General features: G+C 34.8%; 1 protein-coding gene across 1 annotated transcript in view; it reads left to right on the top strand.

The window, feature by feature from the left end:
• The window catches only part of eif2b3 (eukaryotic translation initiation factor 2B, subunit 3 gamma), a 49,080-nt gene extending 32,764 nt beyond the window's left edge, over positions 1-16,316 (top strand). The window contains exons 7-12 of the mRNA XM_051096254.1: positions 4,354-4,487; positions 4,608-4,798; positions 4,926-4,988; positions 5,068-5,216; positions 11,527-11,630; positions 16,142-16,316. Coding sequence (XP_050952211.1) covers positions 4,354-4,487; positions 4,608-4,798; positions 4,926-4,988; positions 5,068-5,216; positions 11,527-11,630; positions 16,142-16,194 — 694 coding nt within the window. The 3' untranslated portion in view covers positions 16,195-16,316. The remainder of the gene's footprint in view (positions 1-4,353; positions 4,488-4,607; positions 4,799-4,925; positions 4,989-5,067; positions 5,217-11,526; positions 11,631-16,141) is intronic.
• Positions 16,317-25,389: the final 9,073 nt, after the last annotated feature.

Raw genomic sequence — 25,389 nt, 5'->3', positions numbered from 1 at the left:
CACACTCCGTACAGACACTTTAATAGCGCACATTTTTAAAGGTTAACATTAGATTGAGCAGCCATTTAAAGGTGCTCTTACTAGTACTAGTACTAGTAGCTCTACTAGTAGTTCTACTACTTACATGTTTCAGATGAAAAGCCATATTTGAGGTTGATGAATGATAGGTGCTTGTTTGGATGTCCTGCCCGATACTATACTATATTACCACATAGACCAGCTGTTACTGGTCTAACCAACTAATAAAATTTGGTCAACCAAGCCTCTTATCGTTGATTAACGGTTAGTCAAAAAACATAAAAAGAACGATTTTTCTGTGAAAGTAGTTATAAAATGTGCCACCTAAAAGCACAACTTTTGTCTTAACTGCCTTTTTTGAACACAAGCTATTAAATATGGTTTTATTATCTTACAAACTGATATCAGAAGGACAGAGGTCATTAAAAATGACCTTTTTTGTTTTAATTTTGTTTACCCACATAAAGACAGCATGGAATGGCATTCACACTGCATTTTATTTATTTTCATATTATAGCTCATTTAAAGTTTTTGCATTATATTGCTAGATTTTTATCCATCAGAATTTTAATGAAATGCAATGAACTGTTTTGATATTTGTGCATGTTAATTAAAAAAATAAATAAATATTTGATAATTATATTAGGGAGGAGAGAGGAATATTAGTTATTAAATTTATGTTTTTTTTTTTTTTTTTACTTTTGTATAAAATTCCCTCATAACTGACTCACCCACATGTCGTCCAAAATGTTCATGTGTTTCTTCAGCCAAAAAGGAAGGTTTTTAAGGAAAACTTTCCAGGATTTTTCTCCATATAGCGGAATTTGATGGAGATCAACGGGTTGAAGATCCAAATTTCAGTTTCAGTGCGGCTTCAAAGGGCTCTACATAACCCCAGCTGAGGAATAAGGGTCTTCTCTAGTGAAACGATCAGCCATTTTCTGAAATGTAAAAAAAAAAAAAAAAAAAAAAAAAAAAAAACTATTTTATATACTTTTTAACCACAAATGCTCATCTTGCACTAGCTCTGTGATGCATGTCTATGACTTCATGCATTACTTAATCAAATAGGAAAGGTCATGCGTGGTTAGTTCTTTACCTGTGTGATACAGTTCAAAGGGTAGGGTAAGGCAAAAAACTAATCCCATTTTCTCCTCCAACATTAATTTTTTTTTTTTTTTTTTGTAAAAGGCGTTTGACTTTCTTTGCACATTTGCTTTGTAAACACTAGGTTGGTACTTCCACGTACATCACACGTGACCTTTCCAACGTGATTACCTCAAGCTAGTGCAAGATGAGCATTTGTGGCTAAAAAGTATATAAATTTTTATTTTTTTCTAAGAAAATGAGCAATCGTTTCGCTAGATAAGACCCTTATTCCTCGGCTGAATATGCATTGAAGCTGCCATTTGGATCTTCAATCCTTTTAAAGTCCACTATATGGAGAAAAATCCTGGAATGTTTCCCTAAAAACCTTAATTTCTTTTCAAATGAAGAAAGAAAGACAAGAACATGACATGGGAGTGAGTAAATTATCAGGAAATTGAATCCTTTAATGTGTGAATGTAAATTTTGTCTTCCTGGAAAAGCCTAAATTGAAAAACACAAATTGCTCTCTGCACTTCATGGCAAGTATCTTATCAGCACCCCTTTCACATAACTAGTTGTTCTGCAGTGTCTCTAATCCTGGAGTGGGCCTGTGTCCTCTACAGTCCACCCCTCCGTTCCTCCCTCAGCTCTCCATTCATCCTCTCCAATAGCCCTCCGTTCCCCTGCCCCTCCAGTCCCCTTTGTGCTCCTGTAACTGACATTGTGAGGCCAGGCAGCCCGCTGTAAAGTGGTGCGGTGCATGGCCTCTCTTAGGTCCTCTCCCTCTCACAGACTTCAGAAAAGCGTGAGGCTTCTCTCCGCTTTGACATTTTAATTCACTCTCCCCCTGATATAAATATCATTTCATCTAATCTGCCCCCCCCAGCCCTCCCCCTCTCCCCACTTTCCCTTCATCAAAGTAGTTTGACTTTTTTATGCTGCCTTTTCTCTCTCTCTCGTTCGCATTCTTTTTTTTCCCCATCCATCCCTCCCTCCCTCCGTCTCGCTCCCTCTCTCTCGCCCTTGAGCCTGCAGTGCCATGGAGTACTGAAGGAGAAAATGGACATAGTAACTGTTGTTTCTCTCTCTGCATTCAGATGGAAATTCTAATCTTGCCTAAAAGAAAATAAAGAGAGTGAGGGAGAGCGAGAGACTGGTTTAAGGAGTGATGTAGATTCTGAATTGCTCCTCAAGTATACATGATTTTTTTTCAAACCTTGATTCAACCCTTTCTATCTTGTGTATATAATAGACCATAAATTCAACTGGACATTAAAATGTTAAAATGTACCTTATTGCTTTAACTTCTCTTGCACTGATTTTATTTTTTTTTCTTTCACCCCACATGCACATATTCCATTATGAATGTCTTGAGATACGCTGACTGAGCAATTATAATGTGTATTTGTGGAAGCAGCAGGCTTTGTGAATGGTGTTCCCCATGTTGAAATCAAGGTTTTAATTAATGTATTTGATTTAATTTAGCGTAAATATTATAAGGGCCATGGTGCGAGGACTTCATCATGGAATTGCTCCGTTTCATCATCATCATCTCCAAAATGAATTGCATTTTTGAGGGCCTAAACTGGCTCGAAATCTCATGAAATTTTACACACGTGCCAAAAGTGGTGAAAATTTAGAAGTGGGTGTGGCAAAATGGCTCGATAGCGCCACCTATAAAATTTCAACGAAGTGCCCGTTGAGCTAGACATGTAACACACCAACACGTACAAAAAAGCCCTAATGGTACAAAGTTCAAAACCCAACAGGAAGTATGTTGTTTTTAATTTTCTCGGCAAGTTTTGTGCCGTTTTTGCCATTTTCAGGCATTGTATTTAAACAAACTCCTTCTACACTGTAAAAAATAAAAAACACAATTTGTTGAGTCAGCCTAAAATAATTTGTTACCCTGCTGCCTTAAAATTTTAAGTTCAGTCAACTAAAATAAGTTTAGTCAGCTTGAAATGTTAAGTTGTACTAAATAACAACTTAGATATTTTTGTTTACTTACTTAACAGATGGGTAAGTAACCCAGTTACCTTAAAATTTTAAGTTGATTCAACTCAAATATCTAAGTGGTCACTTAGTATAATTTAACATTTCAAGTTGAATAAACTGTTTTTGAGTTGACTAAACTTAAAATTTTAAAGGCAGCCAGGTTACAAATTATTTTAAGTTGACTCAACAAATTGTTTTTTACAGTGTATAGATAGAAATGTGGTCAGTGTAATTTAAAGCCCTTTGTGACATTGAATTGCGAAGATCTTGAGTTTTCGTTGAAGGGCGTGTCAGTGGCGGCCTGACCAATTTCGATGTTTCACCATGAAACAGGAAGTTGTTATAATTCAGGCATACAATGTCCGATCTGCCCCAAACTTAACGTTTGATGAGTCCTATCCCGATTACATGCCTGTGCCCATATTCAGTTAACAGAAACGGAAGTGACATGTTTTTTGCTCTAATGAACTATTCCTAGAGATTTAATGATATAAACATTATATTTGGTCAGTCTACTCTAAAGGCCTTTTCAATGTTAAATTATGAAGATCTTAAGTTTTATTTGATAAAAAAAATTGTACTTTTATTAATTTAGAGTGCATTAAATTGATCAAAAGTAACAGTGCAGATATTTACAATGTTACAAAACATTTTAACTTAATATAAATGTTGTTCTTTTGAACTTTTAATTCATTACATAATAATGAAAAACTATATCACCATTTGTACAAAATATTAAGCATTATAAACATTTTTAACATTGATAAGGTGAAATGTTTCTTGAGCACTTTATCAGCTTATTAGAATAATTTCTGAAGGATCATGTGACACCGAAGACTGGAGTAATGGTTACAGAAAATGTAGCTTTACCATCACAGGAATAAATTACATTTTATAATATATTTAAATAAAAAGTGTATATTTAAAATTATGATGATATTTTACACTGTTAGCGTTTTTAATGTGTCTTCAGTTAAATGAATGCAGCATAAGAAAGCATTAAGTAAGTGTAAAAAGTTTTTTTTTTTTTTTTTTTTTTTAATTATTAAAAAAATCTTACCTTACCAAACCTTTGGAACGGTAGTATTGATTGACTTCTACAGCCTTTTATTAGTAAAATGATTCAATTTGATAGAATAACATCATATACACTACATATTTTTGTCTTAAACGATTGACAGCCCTGCTTTAAATACAACCAAACATTAAGCTCAAACCTGTGTTGTTTCCATATGCTTTTATTTACAGGTCCGTCACCTCAATCAGGGGAGAATTAGTGCCGTATTTGGTGCGTAAGCAATTCTCCAAGTCTTTAAACTCCAAAAATGCAACAGAGGATTCAGAGAAGAATCAAAAACAACAGGATGCTCACCACAATTTGGGTAAGCTTTCTGTTGTAGTGACTCACATTGGCACAATTCATATTTGTCATCCTTTTAAGAGAATGTTAGTTGTACATAATAAACTCTGACCTTTCAAAAACCACATACATGGCTTCACAGAGCTCCTCAGCACTAGTAAAGATGAGGCGCTGCTCCAGCTTGCCCGGGAGAGGTCGTGTTGGAACGATCACCGAGGAGACATGAGCGAGGCGTACCATGGCGGAAAGCTACGCTGCTACGTCCACATCATGGAGGAGGGCATGTGTTACCGTGTAAACACGCTTGCCGCTTACATAGAGGCCAATCGTGTGGTGAGAACCAAGTTTCCCTGGCACATTTTTTCTTTACTAGTAAACTGTCCGCAGTGCAAACAGTTGTTTCAGATACTGGTTTAGATGTAGGTACATTAAATTGTGGGATGTTTCCTTTGTCCCTTAGGTTCCAAAGCTGTTTGAGGACCCTCCAATCCATCCATCTGCAGCGGTCTCAGAACGCTCCTTGGTGAGTTCCTGTGTATGATTAAAAATACACCTTATATTGAAATACATTAGTCCTCAAATAAACTAATGCCTTCTTTTAGGTTGGAAGTGACAGCATTATTGGGCCATCTTGTCAGATATCTGACAAGACATCCATCAAGCGTTCAAATGTTGGCACGTCAACTATAATCAAGGAGAAGGTGAAGATCACCAACTCCATCATCATGAACGGAGTTACTGTTGAAGAAGGGTAAGTGATCTTTCTCAAGTGCATTCTGAATGTTTATGAGAATGTGATTCAGAAAGAGCCTTTTAATGGGTGATTTAGTTGTAAATCAAACCCAGACAGGATGTTTGACCAAAGTCACGTCATTTGCATTCTTTGAATTGTGAAACGTAATAATATTTGAAAACATACTAATAAACAGCAGTATTCAACTAAATAGTTTAAATAAATAACCAAATCATGTTGCCGCAATAGATCAAATAAAGCCAAATGCTTTGCAGATACTTTTGGGAAATAACTTTTCAACAAAGACATGACATGTCAATTTTGTACCAATTCTTTTGGCAGCTTTCTAGTGGTCATGGCAACCTGGAAATATTGGGAAATTTTAAAATTTTCAGAGCTAGAAGAGTCATAGGATTTGATGAGATAATGATACTGAGTAAATGCTCCTGACACATAGTATACGTCCATCAAATACTTTTACTTCAAACTCGCTAAATTCCCACCTCAGCCCAATCAGAAGTACCAGTACTTACATAGAAACCTATACAAAGTAGCCAGAAAGAAATGCTCATTTTAAAGAAAAACATCAGATGGATTTAGAGGCTTTTGCATCTGAACTATTCATGCATATATATATATATATATATATATACACACATTGATTCAAACTTGTGACTTCGATCATCATTCATTTCAAGTGATTCACTAGCGAAAAAATAATCAAATTAAAAGAGCCAATCATTTTTAATTTTGACATTGCTTGTAAAATCGAATTTTAGTTTTTCAAAACTCTGATTCAGTTAAACCATTGCAGTGATTCACTGTTTCGAAGCGCTCTAGTTGGATCGCATAACGCGAATCATTTGATTCAAATAGTGACTTCCGATCTTGTGTCAGAAATCATATGATTTAAATCGGAACTTCGCATATCGTGAATTATTTGATTCAGACTGGAACTTCGGAGCAGGTTTGTGAATCATTTGATTCAGATCGAGACATTGGAGCACGTATCAAAAATCATTTGATTTAAACTGGGGCTTTGGAGCAGGTTCGCAAATCTTTTGCTTCACGTCGGAAATTTGAATTGTGGATTGCGAATCATTTGATTCAGATCGGAACTTCGGAGCAGGTTCGTGAACCACTTGATTCAGATCGAGACTTTGGTGCAGGTTCGTGAATCATTCGATTTAGTTCAGGACTTCAGAGTGTGTATCGCAAATCATTTGTTTCAGATCAAGATTTCAGAGTGGTTTCACAAATATTTTTACCTGATTTTTATTTTTTATTAAACAGTAGAAGACATCAAACCATTAAGGCAGTACAGTTAAAAATACTTTACGAAAATTAACCGTGGTGTTAATTGCATAGTAATTCACTGTTTCGAAGCTCCAATTGGATCGCATATTACAAATCATTTAATTCAAATCAGGACTTCAGATCGCGTATCACGCAATCATTTGATTTAGTTTGGAAAGACATTGTTTGATAAGTGAGATCTCTGATTGAAATTCTTGAAAATCAAAAAAGTAGTGCTTGAAAAGTCCTGGAATTAAATTTTACAGTATCTGTATAAACCCTGCTTCAGTGTCACATGATCCCTCAAAAATCATTCTATGATTTCTTACTGCTATCAGTGTTGAAACTGGATATGCTGCTTAGCATTCTTGAGGAAAGTGTGAACATTTATTTTATATAAATAAAATGCTGCTTTGAAATATTTTAAAATTTATTTGAAATAATACAATTTGTACCAATGTAGAAGTGTTTACTCTCACTAAAAAACATCCTTGCCGGCTAAAAAAAAATATACATTTCAAGCTTTCAAATGGTAGTGTACATAATCTTTTGCAATCCCATGCACCCCGTGTTGCCCTGTACCGTCCACAGTGTAGGATGACAGACAGATTGTCTGTCTCCAGAGCATTTAGTGGTCTGGATCAGATGTTCAGCGTGTAGAAACAAAAGTTCAGATTTTGTCTGTTAGGTTAAAAGTGGGCTTGACGTAGACATAATGCGCCGAGAGACTGACCTGCTTCTGCCTGCGGGTGGTGTTGGGGTGGATGCTGCTGCTTTTTGTTGTGCTGAGCAAAAGCAGAAACTTGCGTTGTCAGACCCCTAAAGGTGTTCGCTGACCCTGAACAGGCCCTCGGTACAACAAATTAACAGAAAAGTGATGAATGTAGATGTAATGATTCCCAAAGAAACAAGTGTCTCACTACAAGTGTTACACGAAGCTTCAGCAAACATTCACATTTCGCTAAACTCGCATGCTTCTTTTCTGAGATCATAGACTTGTGAATGAACAATGTTTTTTTTTTTTTGCAAAAAACAGATTTAGGCTGATTTGGGTTAATGGCAATCTCGCTTGCCATTGAACGCAAACTGTCCCAAATGGTAAAGAAAAAGAACCCTGTTAGGTGGAGACCGCTTTGGTTTAAACCAGTTTTTTTTCTCTTCAAAAAACAAGCTTGGAGCCAATGTGGCGACCCTCATGTACGAATTAGCCTGTGCATGAAGAGTGGAGTGAAAGAAAGGATAGAGGAAGGAAAGAAAGGAACAGCAACTCTTTCAAAACATAAAAAAGTAAGAAGGGATTAGGAAATCCCTGGCATTTAAAAGCGCCACTTGCATTTTTCGGCCCTTTGTTTGCATGTAGGAGTGGTTGTTTACAAAGCTCGGGAGGTTCGGGGTTGATGGGAAGGGGGGGCACGATGGGGGTGGAGGGCAATGGGGGGGGGGGGGTCACAGCGAGGAGGAGCATAGTGTCAGTAATTAGTGGTATTTCAGCAACTGCATCTTTGGTGGTCTCTCTGTTTAAAACTCCAATCCTTGTAATCTCCCATCTACCCCCTCTGTCTCACCCGCTCCGTCTCTTTCTTCAAACCTCGCTCGCTCGCTCTCGCTCTTGTACACACCCGTGCACCTGAATAGAGCGCCCTGTGTAGCTGCCAATAGAAACCTGCCTCCGTCAGCTACAACACGGGCCACGCTGTCCGACGCTGCTTGATCTTGAAGACGGGACGCCCTGTCCGCTGTCCCTGTTCCGTGAGCTGAAAACCTTGGAGTGTTTAATAAAAAGTTGTGGTTTTAAATTTTGCACCGCTATATGGTTGGAGAAAGTGTGAAATGGCGCTTCCTGTAGGTCTTGTGACATCCGGACACTAAAAAACGCTCCTTGACGTCATAAGCCCGATGTTGTTTTTAATATATATGCTAATGTTTCCTAAAGGAAAATAAAACAAGCCTGGGGAAAACATTGAGCTATCAGGTTTCAGATTGGTGTGGTGGTGATGGGGAGGCGGGGGATGTAATAGGGTCGGGTGAGGAAAGGACAGGACCCTCAGCTGTGCAATTAGCAAAAAGACATGAAAGCCGAACACTCGTGGTAAATATGTTTCACCGCAAGAGAGTGCAGAAAAAGTTAAGAGTTGGCCCAGGCAAACCAAGTAAACATAAAACTGTGCAAATAAAGTTTTATGGTGCCAAAGCGATCCCAGGAAAATATTATTCTTTGTATGGTGTAAACAGACAGCAGCACAGGGATGTGTGTGTGCGCGTCCAACTGCACATAGTTCAAAGCCAGGCTCCCAAGCACTTCGCTACAACTCGCATACACAAATATCAGCCTTTCATTATGCTCAAATATGCTTCCAGACGTAAACTACGCTTTTCGAAAAGAAGCCATGTTGCGTATAAGCACTGTCAGTGGTGCTTTACTAATGTACTTCCTGTATTATTTTAATGTGGCAAGGTATTTACTGCTTGATATCTAGTGTTAAAGATGGGGTGTTTACACAAGATGTGTTATTGAGTTCAAAAACGGCTAGATTGAGTGCAGTGCAGTAGAGTCTCGGTTGTGCTTCAACTGCTTTTGACTTAAAACAACATATTTAACGTCTTAAAAGACGTTGATGCATATGTGCAGAGATCAACGTTTAAAGGAATAGTTCACCCAAAAATGAAAATTCAGTCATTAATTGCTCACTCTTGTGCCGTTCCAAACCTGTAAGACCTTTGTTGTTCTTCAGAACACAAGTTAAGATTTTTGTGATGAAATCTGAGAGCTTTCTGACCCTGCATATTAGACGCCAATGCAACTACCACATTCAAGGCCCTGAAAGGTAGTGTAGACATCATCACTATTTTAATGATGTCCTTACTACCTTTCTGGGCCTTCAACATGTCAGTTGGGTTGCTGTCTATGCAGGGTCAGAGACCTCTCGGATTTCATCAAAATCAACTTCATTCAAGTCCCAAAGATGGGTGGTCTTAACGGGTTTGGAACAACATGAGGGTGAGTAATTAATGACAGAGTTTTTTTTTGGGTGAATCATCCCTTTAAGCAACAAAATCAGTACTGACTATTTGCTTTCTGAAATGACATTACTTATGCTATTGTGAACGATTCATAAATGATAACTTCCACTTACTCTGAGACATTTGTTTTTGCGCATATAGCTATTTGAGCATTCTTTAACAAATTTACGTGAAGTCTAGTTTTTTTTTTGGTATGTAGCGTCTGCTTTTCCCAATTCATAGTCTAACCTTTCTTGTTAATAAATAATATAAATAAATAATAAAATAAATCTGAAATTAAATGGACATTTCTTAAACTCAATATTCATTTAAAGGGGTCAAGGATGCCCATTTTCCACAAGTTGATATTTTTTTTTAGGGTCTTAATGAAAAGTCTATAATATACTTTGGTTAAAAATTCTCAGTGGTAGTGTAAAACAACACCCTTTTTACCTTGTCAAAATGAGCTCTGCAAAAATCAACCCATTTTGAGGGATTGTTCCTTTAAATGCAAATGAGCTCTGCTCATCCCGCCCCTCTCTCTGTGGAGTGACGAGCCTGTTTACTTTAGCTGCATTTAGCCACTGCATCTTCAGCGGCTCAGATGTTGGGAGTAAATGACGACCACTATGTTCATTATTACATCCGGCAACACAACACCTCAATCGCTCGATCTGATATTCTTGTCTGAGGTAAGACGCTCATGTCAATCAACCTCTGTCGGTGTCAAATCGAGAATGGCTCGATTTGAAAAAGGGGATGCTATTTTTACAGATTAATTAAAAACCACTGCATGGATATTTATCATTATGGGCAGATGTGTACATACACTGCCAACACACATTAATGTTCAAACAACATGTAAAAGTGAACTTTGCATCTGATGATCCTTTTAAAATTCCTTTAAAAACATATCTTAACTATTTTGAACTAAATGAGCCAATGAAGAGCCAACACTTTTGTCTCTAACACTCCTAGCTAAATATATGTAGGTATCAACACATATGACTCTCAAATACTGGCCTAATTTTTTTGTTTTTAAAAGAAATTAGTGTTATTATGCAAGAATGCCTTAAAATAATCAAAAATGACAGTAAATACAATTAGAATGTAAAATGCTGTTTTTGAACTTCATATTCATTGAAGAATCCTGAAAAGTATGTTTCCACAAAGATTTTTAAATAATATTTAACTCCAGAATTAAAATTTCCTGAAAATGTACTCACCCCCATGTTACCCAAGATGTTAATGTCTTTCTTTATTCAGTCAATAAGAAATTAAGTTTTTTTAGGAAAACTTTCCAGGATTTTTCTCTGTATAGTGGACTTTAATGGAAGCCAACGGGTTGTCCAAACTGCAGTTTCAATGCTGCTTCGAAGGGCTCTAGACTATCCCAGCCAAAGAGAATCGTAATTTTCTAAAAAAAAAAAAAAATGGATGGAGGAGAAAATGCGATGGAGTTTTTCTCCTTAACCTACCTTTTTGAACCAGAGTACACAGATGAAGAACTAACCACGCATGACATTTCCAACGTGATTATGCGATTCGTGAAGAAGTCTAAACGCGAGATGAGTATTTGTTTTTAGAAAATGACCAGTCGGTTTGCTAGATAAGACCCTTATTTCTTGGCTGGGATTGTGTAGAGTCCTTTGCAGCTGCATAGAAACTGCAATTTGGACCGTCAACCCATTGATCCCCATTGAAGTCCTCTATATGGAGAAAAATCCTGCAATGTTTTTCTGAAAAACCTTAATTTCTTTTCGACTGAAGAAAGACAGACATGAACATCTTTGATGACATGGGGGTGAGTAAATTATCCGGAAATTAATTCAGGAGTGAACTAATCCTTTAAGCAGCACAAATGTTTTCAGCACATTTCTTGAGCACTAAATCAGCATATTAGACTGATTGCTGAAGGATCATGTGACACTGAAGACTAGAGTAATGACCCCTAAACTATTGACTGTAATGTATGTGTTTGTTGTACGGACCTTGGAATGACACTTATCCGACGCTATTCTCTTTTCCCCAGGTGTAACATTCAAGGTAGCGTGATTTGCAACAACGCAGTGATTGGACGCGGAGCTGACATCAAGTACTGTCTCGTGGGGAGCGGCCAACGCGTAGAACCAGAGGGTAAGAAAGCTGCGGTCCAGCGCTCTGAGCGTTACACTACACGCACAAAAACACACACTCTACACTTCTGTAGTTCCGCTGTGTTGGTATTAAATCCAGCCTTTTGTGTTTGTGTTTATGTGTGCACTCTCACGCCCATGTCTGCCTGTTCGTTTGTGTGATCTTGTGTGTGTATGTGCGTTTTAATCTGTTTTAATAGCGTATTAAAACCTAAGCTTGTGTGTACAATTGAGCTTTATTTTTTAATATGCCTAATCCTCGCCGTCTTAGATCACTGCGAGGTTTGTGTGCGTCTATTTGCGCGTGTGTGGCTTCAGGGTCTTGTATTCCGGGTGGTCCGCGCCTGGTCTCTAACCTCTCCATCAATGACAGTGCCTTAAGGCGGCCCTAAGATGTCCAGAGGCTGCACAGTCTAATTGACTGAACAACAGGGTGTTGCTGCCTCGACTGACCCCCCTCCCGCCCCCCTGCAACTTTTCTACATCTCCACCCCCCACCTCTCCATCATCACTCTCGAGCTGGACTCGATTAGTTGGCCATAACCTCTAAAATGCTTAGTCTTATTGAAGTGCTCCCAGAAATCCCAAATTACAAGCTAGACCCCCTGTACTTCCCCCGACGCACACCCGCCCTCCAGCTTCGGCGCTTTAAGCGCAGCAAGAAACCACGATTCAAAGTTATCCCAGAAAAACCCAGAGCAGAGGTTAATGTAACCTATTATTTAAAAAGCATTGCTTATAATAACTGCAATAAATCCCCTTCAGTAGCCCTGAGGTTGACACTCGCTCCTTTGTACACAGATGCACAAATTTAACGTTAAGTCAAAAAGAGAAATTAAGTTCATTAAAGAGTCGCTGCTCGGTTTTTGATGTGTCTACCCTCCTGAAATAAAAAGGCTGATTTTCCTTTGAGGTTGAGCTTGAAAATTTAAAGATTCCCTCTGATGGTTATGTAGCTTAAACGTTATGGTAGATTAAAATTTGTGCACCGATTTAAAAGGGTAATGTTTTAGAAACAACCTTGATATCTGAGATGTTTATGTATACTATCATTGTCTTTGAGAGGTTTTTACGGATGCATGATTTATTGGTCACAATATGATGGGTTACAAAAGTGTTAATAAGTGTGATAGATCTTATTAAAAACTGTCAAGAAGCATCTGTCATTTGTGATCCTAAGATCAAGATTAAGATTTTACATTAGGAAGATCATATTGTGTGGAAATTCCATTAATCAAAATTAATGCAACAGTTAATGTCTTAATAATATGACGTTTTATTTATTTTCTTATATTTATTTTCATTTTGTGAATTTGTGATCTTATACATTTACACTACCATTGAAAAGTCAGTATGATTTTTTAAAAATGTTTTTAAAAACCTTTTATACTTACCAAGACTGTATTAATTTGACCAAAGATATGATAAAAAGAGAAATATTTCCTAATTTTATAAATGTTATAAATAACTGTTAATTAACTATTAATTAACTATAAATAACTATAAATTAACTTTGTCAATGCAATGCATCTGTGCCGAAAAAAAGAAAAAAAATTCAAAAAAAAAAAAAAAAAAAATTATATATTTCTAATAATAATATTTACGCATGTAATTCACCAGTTTTCCCATTTATTCTGTTAATTTCATTTTAATGCCTGGTTACACTTAGAGCAAGTGCAATTCTATATTGAAAGTTTTTGAGTAAAACGTATAAAATTAATAATAAAATATTAGACAAATCGATGGATGACCATTTTTTTCTACCACTGAATAAAAAATAAAAGGTAATTGTGACTTATCTCACATTTCTGAATGTTTTCTCAGAATTATGAGATATAAGCTCACAATTGCGAGTAATACAGTCAGAATAGCAAGATATAGAGCAAAGTTGCTATTTTTTTCTTGCAGTTGTGAGTTTATATCACGCAATTCTGACTTTTTTCTTGCAGTAGTGATGTCACATCTTGCAATTCTGACTTTTTTCTCAGAATTATGAGAAAAAGCTCACAATTGAGAGTAATAAAGTCAGAATTGCGAGATATAAAGCAGAGTTGCAATTCTGACTTTATTATCCCAATTGTGAGTTCGCATTTCACAATTCTGACTTTTTCACTCAGAATTGATATTAACTCAAAATTGCAAGACAAAGTCAAAATTGCATGATATAAACTTGCAGTTGAGTTTTGCAGCTGGAATTTCAAGATATAAACTCGTCTAAACAATTTTTTCTTTATTTCTCAGAATTTACATCACGCAATTCTAAGAAATAAAGAAAAAAAAATTGAATTGCGAGTTGTGACTTTTCTTGGAATTGCGAGTTTATATCTTGCAATTCTGACTTCTTACTAACTCAAACTTGTGAGATATAAATTGCCAGTTCTGAGAAAAAAAGTCATGATTTTATTCTCAGAACTGAGATATAAACGCAAATTAAAAGTCAAAATTGCCTGTTATAAACTCACAATTGTGAGTTCTACAGCCAAAATTTTAAGATATAAACTTATTTAAACAATTACTTTTTTCTTTATATTTTCTTTAGATTTTTTCTTATTATTAAATAAAGAAAAAAAGTTTATATCTCGCAATTGTGAATTGACTTCTTACCAACTCAGAACTGATATAAATTCACAATTATGACTTTTTTTTTTTGGCTTAGAATTATGAGAAATTTATATCTTGCTATTCTGACTTCTTACTAACTCAGAACTGATATAAATTCACAATTATGAGAATAAAGTCAGAATTGCGACTTTATATCCTGCAATTCTGACTTCATATTTCGGGATATAAAGTCGCAATTCTGACTTTTTTTTGCAATTGTGAGATCATATCTCGCAATTCTGACTTTTCTTCTCAGAATTATGAGAAATAAGCTCAGAATTGTGAGTAATAAGTCAGAATTGCAAGATATGAAGCAAAGTTGCAGTTCTGACTTATTTCTCGCAATTGCGAGTTCAGATCTCGCAATTCTGACTTTTCTCAGAATTGTGATTTTAAACTCAAAATTGCAAGACAAAGTCAGAATTGAGTTATACAGCCAGACTTGGGAGATATAATCTCGCAATTCTTTTTTTTTTTCTTTATTTCTCAAAATTGCGAGTTTATATTAAACAATTCTAAGAAATAAAGATATAATAGAATAGCAAGTTTCTATCCCGCAATTCTGACTTTATACCTAGCAATTCTAAATGTATAACTCGCAATTGCAAGTTTATATCACATATAAAATTGTAGAATTTCCTGTTTATATCTTGCAATTGAGAGTTTATATCATCATTCCGATATGACATTCTTATATCATCAGGATTGCAAGATGTAAACTTGCAATTGCAAGAAAAAAAGTCTGAACTGTAAGTCGAAAAGCTGCAATTACCTTTTTTTTTTTATTATTTATTCAGTGGCAGAAACAGGCTTCCGTACAAATCAGTGTTGATATATCCATCATTAGTATTATCAGCTATAGCATAAAAATATTTGGAAAAAATGTCGTTATTGGCCGTAATCAGTACATGCCAAGATTTGTGTTGACTTGTAGTTTATATATTACCCCTACTTTGGACTCTGGTACACTTGTAACCTTTTTAAACAGCTGCTGAGTGATTAGACAACTCTTAGTGGACTTTATAGCCGCTCCACTATGGTGGTCTAATACAGTCGACTTCACACACACTCTCTCTTTCTCCGCCGTCTCGGTGTCTTTCTCTCATTCTCTCTCACTTTGTCTATTCCCAGCCTGTTTACCGCTACTGGCTGCTCGTGTGCGTTAGCCACAAAGGAGTGATAGACATCTCATAAACTCCAGCCCAATGCTTTCTCTATAAGGTTCTGTGTTCCCAGCATCCTTGTCCTTAGGGGATTGAGCGTGTTGGGTTATGGCTGCTAAAAGCATCCCAGGCCCTGCAGACGGGGCTGTACGTCCAGGACCACCCGGCCTGCCGCTCGGCACCGCGTCGTAAGGTGCAGTAGATTTGCAGGTGTTACGGAGGCTGATGACGTACCTTTCCTCAGACTGTTTAGACTCTCTTGTTCCAACCTTCTCTTTTTGTGTTCGTCCCTCTCTCGCTCTTTCTTTCTCTCTCTCTCTGGCATAGCACGCTCTATTTGTCTTTCCCCAAACTCTGAACACAAAAACAGTCTTTTGTGTGGATTCCTTCACACTAAAATATGTCTTTATATGGATCATTAATCTCGCTCTCAAACGTTTAGTTTGGAATAGCCGCGTTCGGCAAGAGGATATCATCCTTCCTAAGCGAGTGTGTATAAGCCTGACACATTTGTAAATTGTTTGCTTGTCAGTGTGTGATGGAATGACCCACAAAGGTAAACTCCAGATAAACTTAAAAACAAAAAAAAGGCATTTTCCTGTCTTTGATTCATTGAAACGGTCACTTCAGTGACTCATTTGAATTGAAGCTGACTGTTGAATCTTAACAGAACACACTGCTCTTCTCCTTTGAGGCACGACAGATGCTTGACAACTCGTTCTGAGAATCTTGTTCTTTCTCCTCACAGCTGAAAGAACCAATGAGGTCATTGTTGGATCAGACCAGCTCATGGAGATCTAGAACCCTGGTGGAGACGGATCACAGGCCCCGCGACGCCCACATCAACCTGCTTCCATGTGCATGACCCCTGCACGGGATCCATTTTTTATGTGTCCAAATAAAAATGGATTTATTTATCTCAAGGCTTCTGGGTTTTTTGTTTTTATTATTTCACCAGTTTGGTAGGTGCAGTCACTTACAAAATGTACCATGGTGTTTTTAGCATTTAAAATATGTTGAAATAAATACAAATAGTACAATTTATTAAAGTATCTCTTTATTGTGTTCTTTAAAATAAGTAATTAATGATAAAGTAATTGCTGTTATTATTATGTATTCATTAATAATAAAAATAATGCAAAATTAAGTGATATTGTTGTTATTATTATTATTATTATTAACATTAGCATGAATAAATAATAATAATAATAATAATAATAATAATGTATAGTTATTGACAAATTTAAATGATAATAATATGGTTAATAATATGCTAATTAATATAGTTAATATTGAATTTTGAAAATGTAAATATTATTAACATTAATGTAAATGTCATTAATGCTAATTTAAATAATGATAAACTTAATTTTACTATAAACCATAATTACACTTTCAATAAAGTATTATTAAATGTTTATAAAGTGATATAACAGTAAATAACAGGCATTATGATTTTTCCCTAGTTTAAAATAAACTCTATTATTATTATTATTTACATTAGCATTAATAAATAATAATAATAATGTGTAGTTATTAGCAAATTTAAATAATAATAATATGGTTAATAATATGCTGATTAATATAGTTAATATTGAATTTTGAAAATGTAAATATTATTAACATAATCGTGAATGTCATTAATGCTAATTTAAATAATGATAAACTTAATTTTACTATAAACAATAATTACACTTTCAACAAAGTATTATTAAAATGTGGATCTATATTTTTAAAAAGTGATATAAAATTAAATAACAGGCATAATGTTTTTCCCTAGTTTAAAGTAAACTCTATTATTATTATCATTATTATTATTATTATTATTATTATTATTATTATTATTATCGTTAATGCTAATTTTAATTTTACTATGAATAATAATTACACTAAACTTGTTTTAGTATTATGAAAATATAAACATTTTAAAAAGAGATATAAAAGTAGTTTTGTATTATTTTTTGTTACTGAATTTAAATTAAATTTAAAACGAGAAAATCCTTATTCAAGTTACTTACTTTTATCATTTTTTTAAGATTTTTGTTTTCATAATACTAAAAGGTGTAATTATTATTTATATTAAAATTAACATTTAAATAATAATAAGAGAATACATAATAATAACATAATACTAAATTGATTTAAAACTAGTGAAAATTCTTAAGTTATTTACTTTTATATCACTTTTTATAAATGTTATATTTTCATAATATTAAAATAAAGTTAAGTGTAATCATTATAAGTAGTTATTATTATTATTAATTAATTAATTAATTGACTTGCATAATAATTTTTCCTTAGTTTAAAATCAACTCATTATTGTAATTATTATTATTATTATTATTATTATTATTATTATTATTATTATTATTATTAATGCTAATGTTAATTTTAATATGAATAATTACACTTTTAACTTTTAACAGTATTATGAAAGTATAAACATTTTAAAAGGTGATATTAAAGTCAATAACTTGATTAAGAAATGTTCAGTAGTTTCAAACCAATTTATTATTATTATTATTATTATTATTATTATTAATGCTAATGTTAATTTTAATATGAATAATAATTACACTTTTAACTTATTTCAGTATTATGAAAATATAAACATTTTAAAAAGTGATAAAGTAAATTGAAAAAGATTTGTCACTAATTTTAAATCAATTTATTATTATTATTATTAAGGCTAATGTTAATTTTAATATGAATAATATACTTTTATTTTAGTATTATGAAAAGATACAAATAATTAAAAAGTAATATAAATATAAAAAAACTTTAAGGATTTTTCACTAGTTTTAAACCAATTTAGTAATATTTTGTATGTTATTATTAATGCTGTTAATTTTAATATAATTCATAATTTTTACTTAACTTATTTTAGTATTAAGAAAAGATAAACATTTTAAAAAGTGATATAAAAGTAAATAACTTGAATAAGGATTTTTGACTAGTTTTAAATCAGTTTAATATTATTTTGATATTATTATTAATGCTAATGTTAATTTGAATACGAATAATTAATTTGAACCTAATTTAGTTCTATGAAAATATAAACATTTCAAAAAGTGGTACGAAAGTCAATTTAATATGATTTTTTTATTGTTATTATCAACGCTAATGTTAATTTCAATATGAGTAATAAATACACTTTTAACTTAATTTTGTTATGAAAATATAAACTTTTTTTTTTTAATTATATAACAGTAAACTTGTCAAATATGCATTTTTTCTTCATTTTAAATTGTCAGCTCTAAAAAAATATACACCATAGTAAATGGATAGTGATATCACTGTCTGTATACACACACACACACACACACAGTGTAAATATATCAAAGAACCATCTGATACCATCACTTCCTCTTGATATTTTATTATGCGCTATCATGTGGCATAAATGGCTGTAAAGTGTTAGATTGAAACTGGGTTCATAAATGGTGTTTGGTTGCAGGTGTTGATCTTGGTGGGTGTCTGTGTAGTTTGTGATTGTTTGTCCAGTGGATATCCCATCACCCATCTGCGTGACCACCGTGACTGGGACTGCATGCTCTGGTGCTGAAAGGAACAGATAACCACAATGGGGATAAGTTTATTTGTACACAAAAAGACTGAAAGAAATGGACCACCCAGTCAGACAGCAACTACTAACAGTCTCTTTTTCTCTCCCATACTCGCAGGCTTTCACGAAATGCCTAAAAGGAGTACTTCCTAAAGATTTTCCTCTTTGCTGTCAACGATTTATAGCATTCCAGCACTTGTGCATCTCTTAAATTACAGGTCCCCGGTTCCCCGGTGACGACGGATTCAGAACCCGAGGAAGATGCTGTGCGTGATTTATAACTATTCCAACGGATTGTTTTTAGGGCCAGTCCAAGTCATTTAGCGTCAGCGGTGGAATGATTGCATGTTCAATGTCTTCAAACACAAGCTTTGTTTTTGGACGTAATGAAATATTTCACAGTGACATCTCTTTCGTGCTTCCCCTTGCTGTCTTTGAATCCATAAAATAATTTGTGTATTTATGAGATTGTCACTGTTCCATTCAACCTCCCTTTTTTTCTTTATTATGATATAAGACCTTTGGCAGATTAAGCTCATTGGGATCCACGGTAGTGCTGGGATTTCTCCCCAAACGGCTTGATGATAACTTTTTTAAGTAATAAATTGTCCCCCGGAGACACATAATGTTTATTAAATTGTTTGGTGCTATAATGCATTGCGCACGTTAAGTAGAAACGAAATAATTAAACCCCCGCCAAATGCCTCGGGTCCTTTCTGAACGCCTGTCGTCTGCTAATACGAAACATGTGTCCTCCATTTTGTCAGTGTGATAACTAATCAGATGTCGTGGCCTTTGCCCCCTCTCGCCGCAGTGTCCGCGCTCGGACCACCAGACCTGGCTCAGGAGATGTGGCAGCAGTTGTTTTTTAAAGGTTTGTATATTTAGACAAAGCCTCCCAGAGCTGGAGTCCCCATGGCTGTGTTGGTTTGGAGCTGTGCGGAGCTGTGTTCAGTGTCATTCCCCACCCTTTGGGCCAAATGTGACAGATGCTTGTGTTTTCCTGGGCCTGGGATCAGATGTCAACTGGCAGATCGTATATCAGGCCCACCTCGCTGTCTCTGTGTAGCTTCCAGCCCGGTTTTCTAGGCCTGCTCATAAGCGAGATGAGTTTTAAGATGTGCCAAACTGAGTCAAACACGGCATGGCGATTAAACAGGTAGTCTGATGTAGTATTGTGGTACTTTTATTTAGCAAAGATGCTGTTCTTTTGAACTTTTATTCATCAAAAAAAAAATTTAATCATTGTTTTCATAGAAATATTAAGCAGCAATTTTTAATATTGAAAATCAGCATATTAGAATGATTTCTGAAGGATCATGAGACATGAATGACTGGAGTAATGACTGCTGGAAATTCCACTTTGTCATCATTTAAATGTAATATATTAAAGATAAATAGTTTTTTTTTATTATTTAAATACAATTTAATTTACTATGTTACTCTTTTTTATCAAATACATGCAGCCTTGGTGAGTATAAGAACTTACAAACTCCAAACCATAGTGTATATTTTAGATCCTTTTTTAAAGTATTGAAAAAGTATGGGTCTTCTTGAAAAATTTTAAATGTTACATTTTGACCAATGTTTTGTTGTTGTTGTTGTTGTTGTTGTTTTTTAAAGAAAACAATTATTAACAAACATATCACATCTGAAATTGATTTTAATAAAAGCAGAGCCAAAAGGAGAAAAAAAACCACTGCAAAAATTAAAGTCAAAATATAATTAAGCAAACGTTTCAGATATACATAGACAGACGGACAGACAGACAGACAGATAGATAGATAGATAGATAGATAGATAGATAGATAGATAGATAGATAGATAGTAATATAGATATAGTTGTATAGATAAGACATAGATGTATAGATAGATATGTAGATAGAAATATAGATAGTTGTATATATATATATGTATAGATGTATAGACAGACAGATGATATAGATAGATAGATGTGTAGATAGAAATATAGATAGTTGTATATAGATGTATAGACAGATGATATAGATAGATAGATAGATAGATAGATATATAGATAGATAGAGATGTGTAGATAGAAATATAGTTATACAGATAGTTTTATAAAGATAGATATAGATGCGTAGATAGATATAGATGGATAGATAGATGTGCAGATATAAATATAGATATAGTTGTATAGATAGATGTGTAGATAGAAATATAAAAGAAAGATAGATAGATAGATAGATAGATAGATAGATAGATAGATAGATAGATAATTGATTCTTTTTTTAATTGAACATGTTTGTCAGGGAAGTCTGTGGATGAATGGGTGTAAGTGGTAGTTACAGTGAGCGCTGTAAGCCAGGAGTACTTGTGAGTCATCATAAATCATAGTGACCTGAATATAAATATGCAATTTGTTACATCCTCCAGTCTTCAACTGGGATAGTGTAGACCCCATGAGAGCCAGTGACCTGATTGACCAAATGACAGGCACGGTCGCCGCCTTTGCTCCAAGGGACTGCATGAATGTATGTGTGTGTGGGGGGGCGGGTTTTGAGGGTGGGCGGTGTGTGTGTAGTCAGTGGGGAGGGGTGGAGAGATGCTAGGCTGAAGTCCTAAGCATGGTGGAGGGTGGTGAGAGGCTCGCTGGCCACCCAAGTGGCAGAAAACCTGCATGTTTTCTGCTGACCCCTACACATTAACAGAACACTTCCTCAATTTGTCTTCTGTGTTCTTGAGGCACAAACGAAATTTCCTCTCTTTTTCGCCTCCTTTTAAGACGCCGCATCCCCCACAAGCCTCCTGCAAACCCTCACGCCCACCTTCAGTGCACACACACTTAACAATTAGTACTTTCTTACTGCTGAACAAAGACAGTATGGAAGCTGTGTGGCCTGTAAAGGCCAATAACCTCTATGACATGTGAGGGACAGCGCGCTCTTTGAAATCAACATACTGGCTGCTTTACAACACTCCCCGGGACGCTCGCTAAATAACGTCCGAGCTTGTTTATCTCGCACGACCCCAGCGAAGTTACAACCCTTTGACTGGCTCTGTTCTTTCTGAAGAAGTAAAGCCAAGGACGAATCAAACCACTTAACAGATTCTCAAAAATGTAAAGCGCTGTATGCAAGAGAAGACGGATGATTTGCAGTGACTGCAGAATTGTGTCATGCACCTGTACCTAACTTTTTTTGGTTTGAATGTGGACAATTTCTGCAGTATCTTCTTTGAGTTCTGCTTTTCAGTTCATAGTTTAAGACCAGGCTTGATGAATTCTATCAAATACATACAGAATATATACATCCAGGGATTAAATAAGAAGAGAGAGATAAGTAAGAAAACAAAGGGGTCTGATTTCATCTTGCCACCTGCTAGTTTTGTCCCAACAATACCCCTGTTAAAGGGCCACAAACAAAGACGGCTGAAAAAGTTTTTTAAGCGAGCCATTCATTACGATGACAAAGGGCAAAGAAATACATTATCATAATTAATCTTATCTGTGGCTGTGGGTGGCGGGTCTTTCCCTTTTGAGACTGACGGACCCTCACAATGCCAACATGTACACATCAGTGTGTCACAAAGCACTTTGGGGGCTAAGAATATTTTAAGCTTTGTAAACATTCGCCAAACAAGTCCTGAATGTTAGCTGGAGGCTAGTGTCTCCCCATGCCTTTATCCACATCAAAACAGTCAGCCACTGCCAATTTGAATACAAATTTTGACTTCCTTTCTTAAGGATATTTCCAGAGCACAATGCCACAGGTTTCTAGTATGTGAAAAATTCCACATGGCTGATTTCATGTTCCTGGCTGTGCCAGTTTTGTAGTCAAATAGTAATATCAATGCTTAAATATAATATTAATGCATTTTTCCTTTTGGGGTCATTTTTTGGGGTCATGTTCTTGATTTTGAAATAACTTCATAATAACATCATTTTTCGTACACAGAGAGAGACTTACCTAATTGAGAACACTAATAAGAAGTGACTATTATTTTAAAACCGCAGAAACAAGACTAATTTTGAAAATATTGAAATGTAATACTTACCAAAGCTTTTCTGCCACAGCCATTAGCGTGGAATATCTGGAAATAGTAAGAAAGAAAAATTGAAATTTGTATTCATATTGACAGTACATTACTTGTTTTCTTATTTAAACTTAATCAAAACTTTATTTAATATAATGTGTTGCTTAGCAATATTGTAGTACAATTGGCATGTCAATACCAGTCAAAAGTTTTTGAACAGTAAGATTTTAATGTTTTTTAAAAAAGTTTCTTCTGCTCACCAAGCCTGCATTTATTTGATCTGAAGTACAGCAAAAACAGTAAATATTTTTGCTATTTAAAATAACTGTTTTCTATTTAAATATATTTTAAAATGTAATTTATTCCTGTGATTTCAAAGCTGAATTTGTAGCATCGTTACTCCAGTCACATGATCCTTCAGAAATCATTTTAATATTCTGATTTGCTGCTCAAAAAGCATTTATTATTATTATTATTATGTTGAAAACAGCTGAGTTGAATTTTTTCAGGTTTCTTTGATGAACAGAAAGTTCAGAAGAACAGCATTTATCTGAAATAGAAATCTTTTGTAACATTACAAATGTCAATTTAAAGCACCATTGCTACATAAAAGTAATAATTTCAAAAACTGTTGATGTGTGGAACAGGGATGGTTTCAAATGTAATACAAACCCAAGTACACGTTTGCTGATGCTCACATGCGTCAGCTGCCATCAAAACCTTCTCGGCTGGTGGTTTCAAAGCAATTCGTTCATGGTGCTGATGCCTTCATAAGATAAATAAATTCAGCCCTGAAGCTTTTTGGGGAAAATAAACACGTCTTTGCCTGCGGAGCCTCTCAGCTGTCGTTTGATAGCCGTGCTTCGTTCTTTTCGGAGCTTACCTTTACACAGGCAGGGCCGGGCTGTGGCCGTTTATGTTTAGGGGCTGTGTGATGGCAGATTTCTGGACAGCGCATGGTCATCTCCCTAGTTTATTTATCCAAGGCCTCTAGACCTCGGCTCGGACCTCCCTCAGTTTGTTAGACTTAAAGGGGCCCCCTACCGCATGGAGCAATTCCTCAGATTCCACATTAGCTCCTATTCCCAGCTGCCCTTACCCTCATCAAATTAAACAATTTCGAGAAATGCGCTCAGAGCTGCCGTAGTATACAGGCATGTGTGCCCTTGTGGCTTTCCAGTAGTTCTTTATATGGGAAAAAAAAAAAAAACTGTATTTGAATTAATACCATGTCTACAATTGTATTAAAGTGACAAGTGGAATAGATTGGGCAGTGTTATATGGTGATTATAGTTTGTACAAAAGACTTTGTGTTTGAATACTCTGTATTTTGAGCTTTGTATATGTTGAGCTTTTTGCTGATAGAATTGCATTAGTGTGTTAATGTCCACAAAATCTGTGTGTTGGTGTACTGTATGACTGAACTAAATAAGTCGCATATTACCCATTTATAACTTGACCAACCATCACGGACAATCTTGATAAGGATATCACTGGCAGTAGCCTTGAAATGGACTTGACCCTGCCATTATGCAATATCTAAAACCCATTATCCTAAACCTGGGGTCATCTACTACAGGCAGATCTATCAAAGAATGACAAATTTAATTGTTGTGTTAAAATCAAAGTGGTGCAAGACACGTTTTTTTTTTTATTTATTTATTCATTTAATCATGTCAAATTGAATTTCTTAAAATTGAGTAGAAGTAGAAATTAATATATCCATGTATAGAATTATTATATCTAAAATACAGCAAATATTTTTAATATTTAAATAACTGCTTTCTATTTGAATATATTTTAAAATGTAATTTATTCCTGTGATCAAATCAAAATTTTCAGCATCATTACTCCAGTCTTCATTATCACATGATCCTTCGGAAATCATTCTAATATGCTGATTTGCATATATTTATTTAGCAAGGATGCTTTAAATTGATCATAGGTGATGATAAATGCTGTTCTTCTGAACTTTCTATTCATCAAAGAAACATGAAACAGTTCCACTCAGCTGTTTTCAACAATGATATTAAATGTTTTTTGAGCAGCAAATCAGAATATTAGAATAATTTCTGAATGATCATGTAACTGTAGCAATAACGCTACAAATTCAGCTTTGAAATAACAGGAATAAATTACATTTTAAAATATATTTTTGCTATTTGTGTTGCACTTTGGATCAAATAAATGCAGGCTTGATGAGCAGAAAAGTCTTTTAAAAAACATTAAAAATCTTACTGTTCAACAACTTTTATTGGTAGTGTATACAAGGGTTTTTTTTATTCTAGCAATTTTGTTGTTTTCAAAATCATGAAATCAGTGCATCTTTATTGTTGTTGTATTTTATATTTTATTGATAATTACTTTTATGTATGCTTTTTTTGTAATTAAATATTATTTTATCGGTTCTCTGAAGTTTTTTTTATGAGGCCAGA

The sequence above is a fragment of the Labeo rohita genome, chromosome 2 (assembly GCF_022985175.1).
Source record: "Labeo rohita strain BAU-BD-2019 chromosome 2, IGBB_LRoh.1.0, whole genome shotgun sequence".
Lineage (NCBI taxonomy): Eukaryota > Metazoa > Chordata > Actinopteri > Cypriniformes > Cyprinidae > Labeo > Labeo rohita.
The sequence above is the reverse complement of the archived record's forward strand: the minus strand, read 5'-3'. Positions and strand labels throughout refer to the sequence as shown.